We start from the raw sequence: 13,981 nt of genomic DNA on the forward strand, positions 1-13,981 counted from the left end.
CGGGATTGGGAACCTTCTGCTATTTGGGCTGCGCTGGTCTACGGCTGGTCTGCGAATCCAGGCTTCCAGGCTGCATTCACTTGCCATTGACAACAACTGCTTGCCTTCCTTGAGCTCAAACCTGAAGATTCTCTTTTTCAATCTTCCTCCACGAGCCACGGGGAACCATAACAGCACCCGAGGTTTTAACAGTCGTTACAACAGTCGTCACAACAGTCACCCAGCTGCGCAAAGCAGCTCGTGTTGCCTTTCTCATTCTCAATGACGACATCTAGGACATGCGGTTAGCTGACGTTTGACTTCTGTAGGATGTCTAGGTAGAATTCCACACTCACCGGTGTCGATGCTGCTGGTTTGGAGGACGGTGGTACAGGGATTAATTATGCAGTTGCATTGCAGTATGATGCCAGTCATCTTGCAGTTACTGCAAGAACGGCCGAAATTTCTGCTAGAATCTGTGTCAACTCACTTTTCCCTGGGGACATATGTATGCAGGAACATAAATAGGCTATGACATACTTCTCTCGAGCCACGAGACGGCTATCTTGGTTTGCAAAGCAGTGGTTGAGATTCTTTTCGTTTGGTCAGCGGTTAGCACCCAAGTTCATATTCTCTCGCGGGAATACATCATTCCATCGTCTGAAACGGAAGGTGGCAACTGGGATATTGTACAAGGGGTTAACAGAAGGTGCCCAATTACTATGATGCTGCAAAGGTAGAGCTTGTCGGGCTGGTAGGTAGGGCATGAGGCTTTGACACCAGGACCATCGACCATCTATCACGACAGAAGATGTTAGTGGGACATGCCTGCCTCGTCAACTGTTTTGCGTTTTCGGCCATCGACTAACCTGGAGATCGGTGCACTGCTTGTCACCAGGAGCGCCGTAGGAGGGAAAGCCATCGACATCATTAGCAGCCACGCACAGGAGGAGTGCCAAGAAGGCAAGGAGTTGAATGAACATCTTCATTATGGCGGTTGGTCGAGTTCGCAAGTGCATGCTTCACGAGAGGAAGAGAAGAAGAGTGGATGATGGAGCAAAATGACAGGAGACAGAGATGATCTTCGGAGTGGTGCTGGGAGAGAAGATTCTGGGGAGGAGATAGAGGATGTAGGGTCTGGCTGTAGGATTGGCATGCTTATAAGGTGAAAATAGAACTGTAACTGCATTCAATACAAGATAGGGGAATCACTGGAGCAGCCATTGAATGTAAGTTCTGCGCGAGGTAGGTCAATGTATATGGTACTGCGTGACCGGTGTATACAATCGTGAGAAGCCATGCCGACGTTGATTGGTACATCAACATGAATGACTAAAGCAATGGAAGATGCAACCACGAAAAATAATGAAGCCATAAATATATACATTACATCTGCTTACGTACTTAGTGTTAGAATGAAATTAGCTCTTAAATTTGTACTGGTTTAACAAACTGACGCTTTGTATCACCTACCATTGCCAGTATTTATCACAACTAATGCATGTGGCATCTGTCAGGTAAAAATTATAAAATAATACAGTTGATCGGGATAACAGCATGTATTTTCTGTTAGGTGGGGTGAAGGAGTGTATTGTCTGATCTCCTTCGCTATCCATCTCCTGAAGCCCGGATGAAGGCTGGGTCTTTATAGACCTAGTCAGAAGTGGACAGCGTGTCTATAGAAGGATCTAGATACATCTGGAGTCTGGTAGACTTGCAGAGAAGTGCGGAGAGATATCTCCCAACATATTCCCGTGCCATGGCTTCAGTGTTTTATTATACCCAGCCAAACATGGTGATTCGCCCTGAGAGACCAACTTCTATTACCTAGCCCAAGAACAGATTACTTCTCACTGCCTTGAATTTCTTCAGATTCAGGTATACTTCGTAGTTGCCAACTGCCTGGCCGTTCATGACTTCAGAACATCTGAAAAGGCAGAGAGACCACTTTAGGCAGAGCTTGTTCACAGCGAGGCCCAGAGGCAACGTGTATGCCTTTAACAAGACCCAATAACCCGATCGCTGGCACAAGGGATCCGAAGTGAACTCGTTCACCTGCAACGAGATATACAGTTCAGCGGTCATCATTCAATGCTTTGCATTTGCATTCTTCTCGCTTACGAAAAGTCGTAACGGAGGCAAGGAGCGTGCAACAGCCCAGCCTGGAGGACTATACGAGCCAAGAGCGAGTACATAACAACCACAGGATATAGTCCTTATATAATGTCGCAGGGATCACCAAGGGGTTCTCATACAAGTTCAGGGTTGTGAGTTGTTGCCAGTAGATTAGCTCTATGCCATTAGCACCGGCATGGAGTGGTGTACTAATAACATCCACACAACCATAGCTATGTAAGTATAAAAAGGCATACGAAGATTGACAGACCTATATACGTATTTGATTCCTAAGGCATTATATGTATTGCAAGTGAAACATCGTGAGTGCTCTCTCTCTCTCTCTCTCTAGTCGAGTTGGGTGGTGGTCACTTAAATCCGGCGATCCCTCAGTGGATAAAGCTTCCCCGCATATATTCAATATATCCACTAGACCAGTAAGCAGCAGATGGCTGGCAAGCGCTTGATTGGTCACCTGCACATAGTATGGGAAATCAAGATTCGCATGAAGAGCTTGTGGCATTCTGCGTAGCAGGCTGGCAGGGTGTCGCCCAGCTGACAAGCGCAGAGAGTCCTATATGACGTCATGCCTCGCGGCCATCGCGTGGTTGCATGCGAATCGGTGGCTGGGCCGCTGGGGAGGGGGGTGCGGGAAGCAAATGCCCCGCGCCTCCGTCCTTGTTCAAAAGGAATGACTTGAGTGCACGGCAGCCTAGATTCTTATCCTCCTTCACTACTTCGTGGTACCATTAGAAAAACAAGACGTCTCTTTTCTTAGAAATAATACACACGAGACTTCAATTCATACACGCAGTCCATCCAAAATAACAGCCGTCAACATGATCAACGCGGCCCTTTCTCTGTTCCTCCAGCTCTGCCTGGCCGCTCTTGCTTTCGCCGCCCCCCTTGCTGACGAGACGGTCACGACCACAGGAACTCCCATGCAGTATGGCACTGGCGGTGGCATCATCGGATTCATTGTCCTGATTCTCGACATCATCGTTTTCAGTACGTTACATTCCATATTTCTGCATCTGACCATAGTAGTGTGTCGATCCCCAGTTACTGACATGTCTGTTTCCCACAGTCGAGGTCCTCAAGTCCAACCGCGCGCCCAGCGAGAAACTTCTCTGGTGCCTCGTTGTCTTCCTTTTCCCTATTGTCGGCATGGTCATCTACTTCATCTTCTCGAACCGCGCGGCCCACAACAGCGGCGGTGCCTATGAACCCCTGCCTTAAGACGTCAGCATGCCCTTCATGAAGATGCGACCGGTCGCTACTCTTTCAGAGTAGCTAGGATAAACAGTCAAGAACGTTTACCGCGATCCGGTTATAGACCATGTCCACTATAGAACCCGAAGACTTTCGCATTGATTTTATCGTGGAGTGGTGCGGTCGGGTTAGCGACGTCTTGTTTGCCCGGGCATAAGAACAGTTACGATTGATATGAATTGAATGTGCACTACGCACCACATTCCCCGGGGCTCTCGAGCGTACCATTAGTTGAAAGTCCGGTGCTTGGTTTCGTGGTGATACCCTCCCTGTGAGAACGTCTAGACACGCACGTTTTTGTAATTGCGGTTCTTCGTACTACAGATGAGTCGCGTGGCTCTCTCCTTTCGTTTACAGTTTAGAAGATACAAAATGCATGCTGCACCCGGCTGGTTAATCATAATTACCACCTTCCGATGGTTCTTGACTAGGAACTAAGGAGCACTCTTAATTACCACTTATATCTAAGGTTTCGCGCCTGGCATGGGGGGATGATTAGTATACGCTCTGGCTGCATTCGAACGACCTACTGCGGAGTTCTTGCACGGAAGCCAACGCAGCTCCCATAGGATGGATAACCGCCTCTGTAGGAATCACTAGGTCAGCTGAAGAGTCCCCACAGACCTCACATACAGCTGTTCAATCATCTTTAAAGATTCAAAGCGGTATTCAATCCTGTATGCTTCTTTTTGAGTTTGAGGTAAGCTCCTCGCTGTGAGAGTTTTGCAGCTGACTTGGCTTTGAAACGAAGCTGAACAAGAATGCAGCCATGCCAAGCCCTAGAAAAGGAAAGCACATCGACGAGACTCACCATCATTGACCAATGACCAGTTACAGTTATGCCGTGGAACCCAAATTCATGTCTGTAGCGCTGTGGCCAACTGCTGGCTGTAAGTGTGCCTGTAGGAACTCTGGCTTTTGCAACAAGGGGGCTTCAGCCGTTTTAGTATGTCGAGGTAGATCCCGATTTGATTGGTCCTCAAGGATTGACTCTTTGGGCGCTAATAGTCAATCCATGGTGGAACCCCTGGGCGCGCATAGGATATGATAGTAAGTGCCTCCGTAATTTAGCATCAAACGTTCAAGAGTTGCTTTTTCTTCCCTTGGGCTTCGTGCGCAACTTGGAGGATAAAGAGCTCTTCGCCCGGCCGTGAGAAAGCAGTAACGTGTTCCGTGTTCATTGTGTTCTCAGGGGCTATCTTCTTACCGTACAGAACCTGGCGTTCTTTGTATTCGCTCTCTTAAGTCCAACCACAAAGCAACCCCGGTGGTAGTCTATTCGAAACAGTTTGCCCTCGAAGGTGTGAAAGACAAAGCCATTCATTTTACCATTATTTTTGCCTCTTCCGGAAGAGTACATCATCTGCCTCCCTTGGCATCCATTCCCCACGGGTCTTCTTGTCTCACCACCAACATCATCCAACTATAGGACCAGGATCCACATTATCCAACCATATAAAAACAACATGTTGTTATTATCCGATCTACCGATCATCTTCCTGGGGATCGCCAGTTTGGCTCCGCGGGCGGCGGATGCCTTCTGGCGCCTCCCCTGCTCGTCGCCCGTCGTGGTGGAGCGGGCCGACCCCATCGCCGACCCGGGCCTGGTCTCGACGCACATGCACACCGTTATGGGCAGCAACGCCTTCAACTTCAGCATGGACTACGCCCTCACGCAGACGGCCACCTGCTCGACCTGCAAGGTCACCAAGGACCTCTCCAGCTACTGGGTGCCCAACCTGTACTACCACGCCCAGAACGGGTCGTTCGTCCCCGTCAAGCAGTCCGGAGGCGCCCTGATCTACTATCTGTAAGTTCCCATCATCATCACGATGGTCACACACACACAATCTCTCTCTTTTCTCCGTACGCTACTACTTACTGCTTTACTGATTGATATATGTATTAACTATACGCGCAGGCAACGCGCAGACGAAAAGGACCCCGAGTTCAAGAACGGCCTGATCGCCTTCCCCAAGGACTTCCGCATGATTGCGGGCGACCCGACGAACCGCAACAAGAGCGACTCGCTCGAGCAGCGGGCCGTCTCGTTCGCGTGCCTGGGCATCGACGGGCCGGCGACGCCGGAGCTGCCGCCGCACAACTGCCCCGGCGGGCTCCGCACCCAGCTCATCTTCCCGAGCTGCTGGGACGGCAAGAATCTCGACTCCGCCGACCACCGCAGCCACATGGCGTACCCCTCGGGCGTCGACACCGGGTTTTGCCCGCCCACGCACCCGAAGCGGTTCATCACCATCTTCTACGAGGTCACTTGGGGCGTCGACGAGCTCAAGGGTCAGTGGTATGGCGATAAGCAGCCCTTTGTCTTTTCTCATGGGTAAGTTGTACTTTTCATGTTCTTTTACTGTCTGTTGTTTGTTTTGCATAGTCGTGAGCTAACTTGTTTGGCAGTGACCCTGAGGGTTACGGCTACCACGGCGACTTCCTCAACGGCTGGGACGTCCCGACGCTGCAAAAGGCCATCACCGAGTGCACCGACGCGAGCGGCGTCGTCGAGAAGTGCGGCGCGTTCCAGTTCCGCACCGACGAAGACATGGCGGCCTGCAAAGTGATGCCCCGCGTTCATGAGCCGGTCAAGTCTGCACCTGCCCCGTCCGGAAACAGCAACAACCAAAAGCTGGGCAGCAGCAGCAGCAGCAGTAGCAGTAGTAACAGCAGTCCCGACGCCAAAAACGGTGCCGTCCTCGCCGCCCTGCCGGGTTGCAACCCGGTCCAGGCGGGGCCCGAGCCGGCCGTGAAGCAGGCCGCGGGCAGCTGCACCACGGACACGGCGAAGATCGGCGACCCGCTGCTGCCGTTCACGGACGTGTCGCAGACGGCGGGGTGGAAGTACGTGGGCTGCTTCAAGGACGGCATGAGCGGCGGCCGAACCATAACCGGAGGCGGCGATGCGAACTCGGGAATGATGAAGGATCAGCCCGATATGACGGTTGACAAGTGCGTCCAGCTCTGCGGCGAGGCTCAGGGCGGAAATAGGACGGGATTCTACGCCGGCGTCGAGTACAAGACGCAGTGCTTCTGCGGCAAGACGCTGCTGACTGAGGGGCGCGCGCCGGCTAACGGCACGATCGGGGAGTGCGATATGCCGTGCGGCGGGGACGCGAAGCAGATTTGTGGCGGGTACGGGCAGGTTTCTGTCTACCAGAAGTGCGGGAGTGGGAGTGACTGTCAAAACGTCAAGTTCTCATAGGAATATGGCAGGCGGACGGGCGGATGGCTTGAGATCTCATATTAGTTGGGTCTCTCTGTATTATTGCATCATTCTTTCAGAGGACACGAGATAGGGGCATCACAATCATGGGCGGAGTTCAGAGGAGTCTGTGTGCGGTATTCGCTTCTTGTATATATAATTATATTATCGTCGAACATCGATACGATACGATTCAACCCTTTCCCCCTTTTACGTCTGTCCCTCTGGGGGTTCTCTCTCTCTCCATTGTGAAGCCGTTGGTCTGTACAATGGCCCGAGATCTGGGTTCACCGTGCCGAGACCTGAGGCCTCTTTTCTGGTCTGTCCTTAATGCCATAATAGCAGGCGCTTAGAAGCAGGGCCATGGAAGAGAGAATTGCGTGAGTTTCCCATGAGGTTATAACATCATACAGACTGGGGTTAGTTTTGTCCGGGAGGTTGTATACTGTTGGCTGTAGGAAGGTATTTATCCGGTGAGCAAATGGGGCTCCTTTGTTATCCGAAATCAGTTCAAATAGGGGTAATTTGCCGGTTCCCCTGTCCTTGCCAGCCGACCTACATCTGAGCATGGAGAATTCGGTCATCAACGACGCCCTAGCTTGTCTAAAAACTATCTGGGTTTTTACCTTGAATATCCAAAGTCATACTCTTTCCCGAAGTATTGGCCGGTATCTGTCGCCCCCAATAGTGTACTCTAGCACACATATATACATTGTCGACTCGAGGAAAGAAGTCCGAGCGGTTTTACGCACTTGCAACGGATCCATTTTATCGTCGGAATACTGAAAAATCATCTAATAACAAAGTATACAACACTCTTCGTGTCGAGTTCTAACGCAACGCTAAATGTATTGCCAGGTGGCATTCGATCGCTTATGAAATAGGAATGCTTCACCTCAAGGGTCATTCCAAAGCTTGCAGGCCCTTACTCACAGCGCCAAACTCCGTCTTGTTTCTCTTCATAAACCCTTCTTCACCACTTAACCAACTTGTTAGGGAAGTACTCGTCTATGAGCTCGAGATAGTAAGGCTATATGAACGGTAAGCTTAACCCAGGGCAAACATAATAAAACAAGATTTAATAGAAGACAAAATACTATAAATCAACATACCTTGAGCTCCTGGATATCCGGCACACCGTCGCTCTTGCTGTACAGATCGTACGGGTTGAACGCCCGGACCGCCTCGAGCATCTTCTCGTCGTGCTCGTCCATCAGGTGCCGATACGCGTTCTCCTTGTGCCAGGGGTAGAAGGAGTGGTAGCGGATCATGGCGAGGGCCTCGGCCGGCAGCGTGGACTGGTCGCGCACGACGTGGTACAGGTACTCGTCGTGGCCCCAAGACAGCATGACGTTGTCGAGCCCGCACCCCTCGGAGTAGATGCCGCAGCGCGTTTTGTATATAGGGTCTCGCGCGTCCGGGTTCGCCGCGAAGCTGCCCGGGTAGACGATGCGGGCCTCGTCGAAGGCGCAGCCGACGGGGAAGGTGTCGCCCACGACGTCCCACTGGCCCGCGGACCCGTAGAAGTACAGCAGCTTGCCGAGGTCGTGGATGAGGCCCGTCAGCTGCATCCAGCGCGGCTGGCCGTCGCGCCGGATCGCCTCGGCCGACTGCAGCAGGTGCTGGATCTGCGACAGGCTCGTGTCCGGGTCCGACTCGTCGATCAGCGTGTTGAGCTTCTCCATGGCCTGCCAGACCGTCATTTCCTCCTTCGGGCGCGTCTTGAACTGGTGCCGCGCCTGCAGGTTGTAGGCTACGGTTTGTTTTGTGTGCTGCTCCTGGTAGAAGTTCTTGACCCGGTCGCAGGCGTCTTCGTACTGTCGGAACTGCGTCTTGTCCTTGGACGAGTCGAACTCGGACTTGCTGTTGAATGTTGCCGCTGCTTCTGTAGTGGAGGGGGCTACTTGGCCCTTGAGCACGTTGACGGCATCGATGGCGTCAGACGTCTTTTCGAGGAGATGGCCGTCTCGATTGCTCGTGTCGTCAAGGAGGGCTCCTGGTGCCATTTTGGGCTGATATATCTGACGAGGAACTAGATATATTTGAATATATCGTGGTTCGTTCTCTAGAACGCTTAAAGTAAGACTAGAATAGGGGTATCACGCTGAAAGAAGAAGCAGGAGAATAGATAAGATGAATACTAGAGGAAACTAGAAAGAGACGAAAACTGTTACTTCGAAATGCCTTCCTTATATATCAAAGTTTCGTAAACCCGGAATCCCCATACTGAACAAACCTGTGGAGATGACCATGTAAGTCGAGGTCAGGCATAATGTATTTCGTATAACTCTATCGGGACGGAGAAGGTGAAAGTCGCCGGGTGTAAAACCAGATCCGGACCCACACTAGCTCTCACAGCCACCAGAACAGGCAAAAATGCCCGATAGTTGCCTGTTCGAGCACCCATCTGATAATTCCTTAAGTTCGTGGTGTGCTGCGGCCCGCCACAGCCGTTACACAGAATCCGCCGTGGTCGCCGTGGCGTCGGTCATTTTCTTTGGCTGATTACTCCATCGGGAGACACTTTTTACACCTTTACGTATCACACCTGACATCACTATCCGCTCCTATCGGCATATGCATCGGGCCATGTCCGTTGTCGGTTAGTGCCGGTAAAGAGGCCGGATGTTACAAGCTGGGGGTAATAGGGTGCGACAGTCGATCTTCCAGGAGGCGATCTTGACGGGTGCCATTGGTATAGGCAAGAACTCAGGTGGGACAAAGCCTGATCGTGAATTCGTTGGGATACACTAAGAGATCCCGAGACTGTATAACACACAGTCGCAATATTCAATTGCTACTTACATTTCGTTAAGAGTCGACTTCTACGTGTACAATGAAGTCGCGTCCGTTATTTCTATTATTAGACACAGCAGTTCGGGGTATTGGGGAGTACCCGAATCCCTTACCCCGCCTGTCACCAGTATTCAACGTAGGCTAGGTTGTTATTTCCCCTTACTCTACTGCGTGTTTGTCAGTCGTTCCAGTTATAGATGGACTCCACTTCAATATTGAATCATTTGTTTTGTTTCTGAACTCTGTGAGTCCAGTGATCCAATACTCCCCTACTTGATGGCCCCTTCACGGCGATTTCGATACGAGCCGTTGAGTGGTGCCAGGAGTACCCGCCTTATCACACTCTTCCCTGCTCGTCAGAGGGATAGCAATATCCACATTGAACTTTCGGAATCCGCTCTTGATTCGGAGGTTGAATATGAGGCCCTCTCTTACACGTGGGGCAACCAACAGCCCACGCGAGATATCACCTGCAATGGGATGGCACTGAGGGTGACAGAGAACGTGCATCTGGCCCTTCGGCGGCTCAGGAGCAACAAAGGGCGACAGCGGATCCTATGGATCGACGCTTTGAGCATCAACCAGCAAGACGAAGCGGAAAAGACGGCCCAGGTATCCGACATGGGCCTGATTTATGCTCGTGCCACACGCGTCAACGTTTGGCTAGGCCATGCCACGATGGCCATGAAACATGTTTTTGAATATGTACGAGTTGCGGCCGGAAGTGATACACATATGCCCTACGTAGATGATGGTATTGCCTTCTAATTTGAATATAATACAGATTGTTGCTGAGAACTGATAGCTTACAAAAGTGTTTGTGATAGCGCATATCCCTGAACTTCGGGACGGGCTCCACCAGCTCTGTTCCGCACCCTTACTGGACGAGGCTCTGGACCATCCAGGAAGTCGTTCTCAACGAGAACTGCTGGGTGTACCTTGGCGATGCCGACCCGACAAAAATGTCGGATCTCCAAACCAGGCTTTTCGAGCTCGAGGGGGAGTTAACGAGACATGGGAGCGGCTAGGACGCGCACAAGACCCCCAAGCTCTGTACCCAGTATCTAGGGGACGAGGATCACCCACACTGGCTACCTTTCTCCATAAGCCTGGAAATGCTTCCATCCTGGACGAAGAGATGCTGCGCCTTCTCATGGCGAAGAAGGCTAAAAGCCCCCACGACTTGGTTTTTGCCTGCAGGGCTCTGTTTCCGGAAACCTTCGGGCAGATCAAAGTCGACTACCAAAGGGATCTGGCCGATATCTTAAGAGAACTAAGCGCTCGGATCATCCCGAGAATCAGCGATCTGGGCGGTTTCTTGGGTCTTGTCTCCCTTTGTACTCGAGTTCCCGGGCCGCCTTCGTGGGTGTTGAACCTACAGTGCGATGTCCCACCGGACACTAAGAGTCATTACTTTGGCCTGTGGCCTTTTACAACGTCACAACTAGGCGTTTGTCAAGCGGCCAAGATCCTCGCCGACGGAAAGACGTTAGCCCTGAGGGGACGCATTGTCGATCACGTCGCCCTTGTCAGCGATGAGTTTCCTTTCTACAGTCTTCCAAACCAACAAAGGTGGCATAAGGATGTTCATACACTCTTGAGAGCATGGAAGGCAGCATGCACCAATGGAAGCCTCAAATCTACGTTCGAGGAAGCGATGGAGTACATCCTCTACGCTTTCATAAATTCCGGGGATAGCATGACGGCAAAATTATACAGTACCGCCAGATCCGAGGGGGTATGTACATTAGATCTTTCCTTGATCAACTTTTCGAAAGTGCTGCTGACCAAGGTATTCCACGCTGCTCCAGGTCAACGTGGAAGATGACGACGGAACACTGCTCATCAAAATGATGCTTGACAATAATATGCATCTGATTGAAAGTCCTGGTGGTACTGGTGACTCTCCCCTGGAAGTGCAGGACAAGGCGAGAAGATCGGCGTTTCGTGAGTGGTTGAATAATGACTCCAGTATTTCGTCCTTCCGCCTCGACACCGAAGATGTGTTAAGCAGCGAGCGCGCCGAGAACCTGATGTCAACTTCCCATTCGCCCGCACTTAGCAACAGCCGCCTCTTCACCACGACATGTGGTAGGATGGTGTTGGGCAGGATGATCCAGCAGGGCGATGCTGTTGCACTGATCTCAACTTGTCAGTTTCCAATTGCGCTCCGGCCGGTCCCGGAAACAGCCAAATATACTCTAGGGCAGCCAGTTGTGCTGCAAGGGGTCATGTTAGGTGAAGAATGGCCAGCTGACTGCCAGACGGGGTTAGGAACAATTGAGATTATATGAGCCCGCAAAAGACTCGATAAGTTATATATACCTATATAAAACATTGCAACCCGTAGTCTATTAGTTCTCTTCGTAGCTAATCACCCATCCCCAGGCTTTCGTGAGCTGTTGCTGTACAGACTTCGTTGGCCTAGCATGATCTGTTTCTGTTCTTCTTAGAATATCTAGCATGGCTTCTTGGTCTACTCTCTCTTCGAACCTATCACCGACTATGAGGTAGAAATTAGTACATATATGTCAACAGGGCAGCAAAACCGTAAGACTCACACGTTGCGATACCAGTTGATGCCTCGAACATAGCGGGCGGGGCCCATTGGTTGCAAGCACCAATACCGCAAAGCCGCCTCATAAGTTCATCGATTCGTTGCTATATCCGCCGTCAGGTTGATGCAAGTACCGGGATGCTTGTGGGATACTATACTTACCGTCACTTTCTTCATGGCTGACGTCCGCTTTGTGCCGACTCGAGGGATAGTCGGGTCGAACTGAGCTAGAAAGAGCTGGGCAAGTAGATGATACTGGACTCCCGTAACTGGATTTGTTCTTCAGCATTCACATGGCCCCCCCAGATGATGACTGGAATGCCTCAACTTACTATGGCAGCTTGAATGATGCCAGATCTCCGGGAACGCGTCCGGGGCTTCACGTTCCTGGTAGAAGAACGGCTCGAACGATGATGGGCGCAACTCCTCCCATCTCCGACAGTGTTGGTCGAGTGCTGCCCATTGCGTCGGGGACGGCGGTGCGTCGAAGCAGTAATTCAACACATCAGCCAGGTTGACCACGGCGCGGTTGGACCATGCGTAGTCATCCGCCGGCTGAAGGGACCGGTCCACAATGAAGTGGTCGAGGTTGATCTTGACACGCGACTGGCTGATGATAGCGCTGTAGATCTCCTGGCGCAGCCCTGCCCAATACGCCGCAGCGCTTAGACTCCGCATACCATGTATTGGTCGCCAATGTTCACAAACGCATGGATGCCTAGAAGATGGCCGTGGCTCTCATTGCCAGTGATGGCTTGAGTCTAGTGTTAGTGAACTTGTCTTTACATTTGGGGGGATGGTTGGTCCGGCTTACCGTCCATCTCTTCAAGCATACGCAGAATCTGGATTATTTGTCAGTGGGGTCTTGGCATGTTAGGGGACCGTGATTTACTATAGTTGCTGCGAAGAGGTTCTCGTCGGATAACCCGCCAGCCGCATCATCAATCATTGGTATCAACTGAGTGAGACATTCATTATGATAGCGATTTGAGGCAAGCGGATCATATGAGCTCGTCCGGCTGAGATGGCGGGCTGCGATAGCAAACGTCGCCTTAAGTAGAATCGGGTAGGTACCAACCCGTTGAGGCACCACAAGTTCGAAGTTGCGCAAGGGGTCACACGTATCCAGCTATATATCATCAGCTAATACTAATTGTGCACATCGGTTTGTTCGAACTTACACATATGGCAATGTGTTGTATGTAATGTCGGAACAGGTGCGCTTCTTCTCCGCTCATGGCTGGCCTTGGGGCACGTTTACCGACGTTTGGCTGTGGCATGACATGCGTGACGGGATATTGCGGCTCACTGGCATAGTTGCGAGTAATATGTGGCAGGGAACTTGGTCTTCTTGCCATGTCGAGGGCACCCGGTGACCTAACCGGGGACTCATCCGCACCGCTGCCAGGCGAAAGGAGGCCTTGAGCTCGCCCCGAGAAAGCAGACGGCCCGGCAACTTCATTGTGTAGAGCGCGCTGGTGATTCCCGGACCAGCAAGCCCAGCAGGTTCATCTAACGCATGGTTGGTTCCCAATGCTGTGGAAGAAGCGGTGTCCAGGAGATGAGGCGGAGGTTCGTCGTCTGATGCACGGCCAGAAACGAGAGCAGATGTCTCATCGATGTACGTCACTATTTCTGTCAATCAAGCAGAACATCGTGAGAGAGGAAATGAGAGGTGCTGACATTGCCTTGGCGGCTCGAACCATTGCTGACCCCTGCGAAACGAGTCTGTAAAGTACTATGGATTAGTCGGGACTGGAGAGATGTCATGACCAATCAGTAGTTTCATGTACCCTTGCTAAGCTTAAACTTGTATGCGACTCTGCACTCATTGCCAGAGTTTATACACCTTGAACACTTTGGTGTTAAACGGTCGCATTTCAGGTGGTTTTCACGACATGGTAGACTTGACAGCAAGAAGAATCAGCGATGGTGTGACATGATGACATGGGGGAAGACAGGATGTTACCATGGGGCAGCGAGAAGCTCCACCGGTGGTGAAGGCATTCGTAGATCGGTCTCTCATCGGTCATCGGTCAGGTCCAAATGGG

The 13,981-nt window shown here is 51.5% G+C and overlaps 6 protein-coding genes across 6 annotated transcripts; 3 read left to right on the forward strand and 3 right to left on the reverse strand.

Moving 5' to 3' along the window:
* Positions 1-115: 115 nt before the first annotated feature.
* PG994_002867 (uncharacterized protein) lies at positions 116-968 on the reverse strand (the record flags this gene model as incomplete). Its single annotated transcript, XM_066854276.1, has 3 exons — positions 116-271; positions 701-775; positions 849-968. 3 exons carry the CDS (start codon positions 966-968, stop codon positions 116-118), a joined length of 351 nt encoding a protein of 116 aa, XP_066720131.1.
* Positions 969-2,933: 1,965 nt separating this feature from the next.
* Positions 2,934-3,333, forward strand: PG994_002868 (uncharacterized protein; the record flags this gene model as incomplete). The annotated part of the gene is made up of 2 exons (XM_066854277.1): positions 2,934-3,102; positions 3,182-3,333. 2 exons carry the CDS (start codon positions 2,934-2,936, stop codon positions 3,331-3,333), a joined length of 321 nt encoding a protein of 106 aa, XP_066720132.1.
* A 1,499-nt stretch (positions 3,334-4,832) lies between these two features.
* PG994_002869 (WSC domain-containing protein) lies at positions 4,833-6,577 on the forward strand (the record flags this gene model as incomplete). The annotated part of the gene is made up of 3 exons (XM_066854278.1): positions 4,833-5,176; positions 5,288-5,704; positions 5,779-6,577. The coding sequence occupies 3 exons, from the start codon at positions 4,833-4,835 to the stop codon at positions 6,575-6,577; spliced, it is 1,560 nt and encodes a 519-aa protein (XP_066720133.1).
* Positions 6,578-7,550: 973 nt separating this feature from the next.
* On the reverse strand, positions 7,551-8,583 carry PG994_002870 (HD-domain/PDEase-like protein; the record flags this gene model as incomplete). The annotated part of the gene is made up of 2 exons (XM_066854279.1): positions 7,551-7,607; positions 7,690-8,583. The coding sequence occupies 2 exons, from the start codon at positions 8,581-8,583 to the stop codon at positions 7,551-7,553; spliced, it is 951 nt and encodes a 316-aa protein (XP_066720134.1).
* Positions 8,584-10,108: 1,525 nt separating this feature from the next.
* PG994_002871 (uracil phosphoribosyltransferase-domain-containing protein) lies at positions 10,109-11,667 on the forward strand (the record flags this gene model as incomplete). Its single annotated transcript, XM_066854280.1, has 3 exons — positions 10,109-10,127; positions 10,201-11,111; positions 11,185-11,667. 3 exons carry the CDS (start codon positions 10,109-10,111, stop codon positions 11,665-11,667), a joined length of 1,413 nt encoding a protein of 470 aa, XP_066720135.1.
* A 60-nt stretch (positions 11,668-11,727) lies between these two features.
* PG994_002872 (uncharacterized protein) lies at positions 11,728-13,451 on the reverse strand (the record flags this gene model as incomplete). The annotated part of the gene is made up of 8 exons (XM_066854281.1): positions 11,728-11,876; positions 11,935-12,034; positions 12,093-12,199; positions 12,263-12,574; positions 12,745-12,772; positions 12,823-13,059; positions 13,112-13,386; positions 13,448-13,451. The coding sequence occupies 8 exons, from the start codon at positions 13,449-13,451 to the stop codon at positions 11,728-11,730; spliced, it is 1,212 nt and encodes a 403-aa protein (XP_066720136.1).
* Between the last annotated feature and the right edge of the window lie 530 nt (positions 13,452-13,981).

The sequence above is a fragment of the Apiospora phragmitis genome (assembly GCF_038363925.1).
Source record: "Apiospora phragmitis strain CBS 135458 chromosome Unknown utg000003l:1.0-2676785.0:1.0-2680665.0, whole genome shotgun sequence".
Classification (NCBI taxonomy): Eukaryota; Fungi; Ascomycota; class Sordariomycetes; order Amphisphaeriales; family Apiosporaceae; genus Apiospora; species Apiospora phragmitis.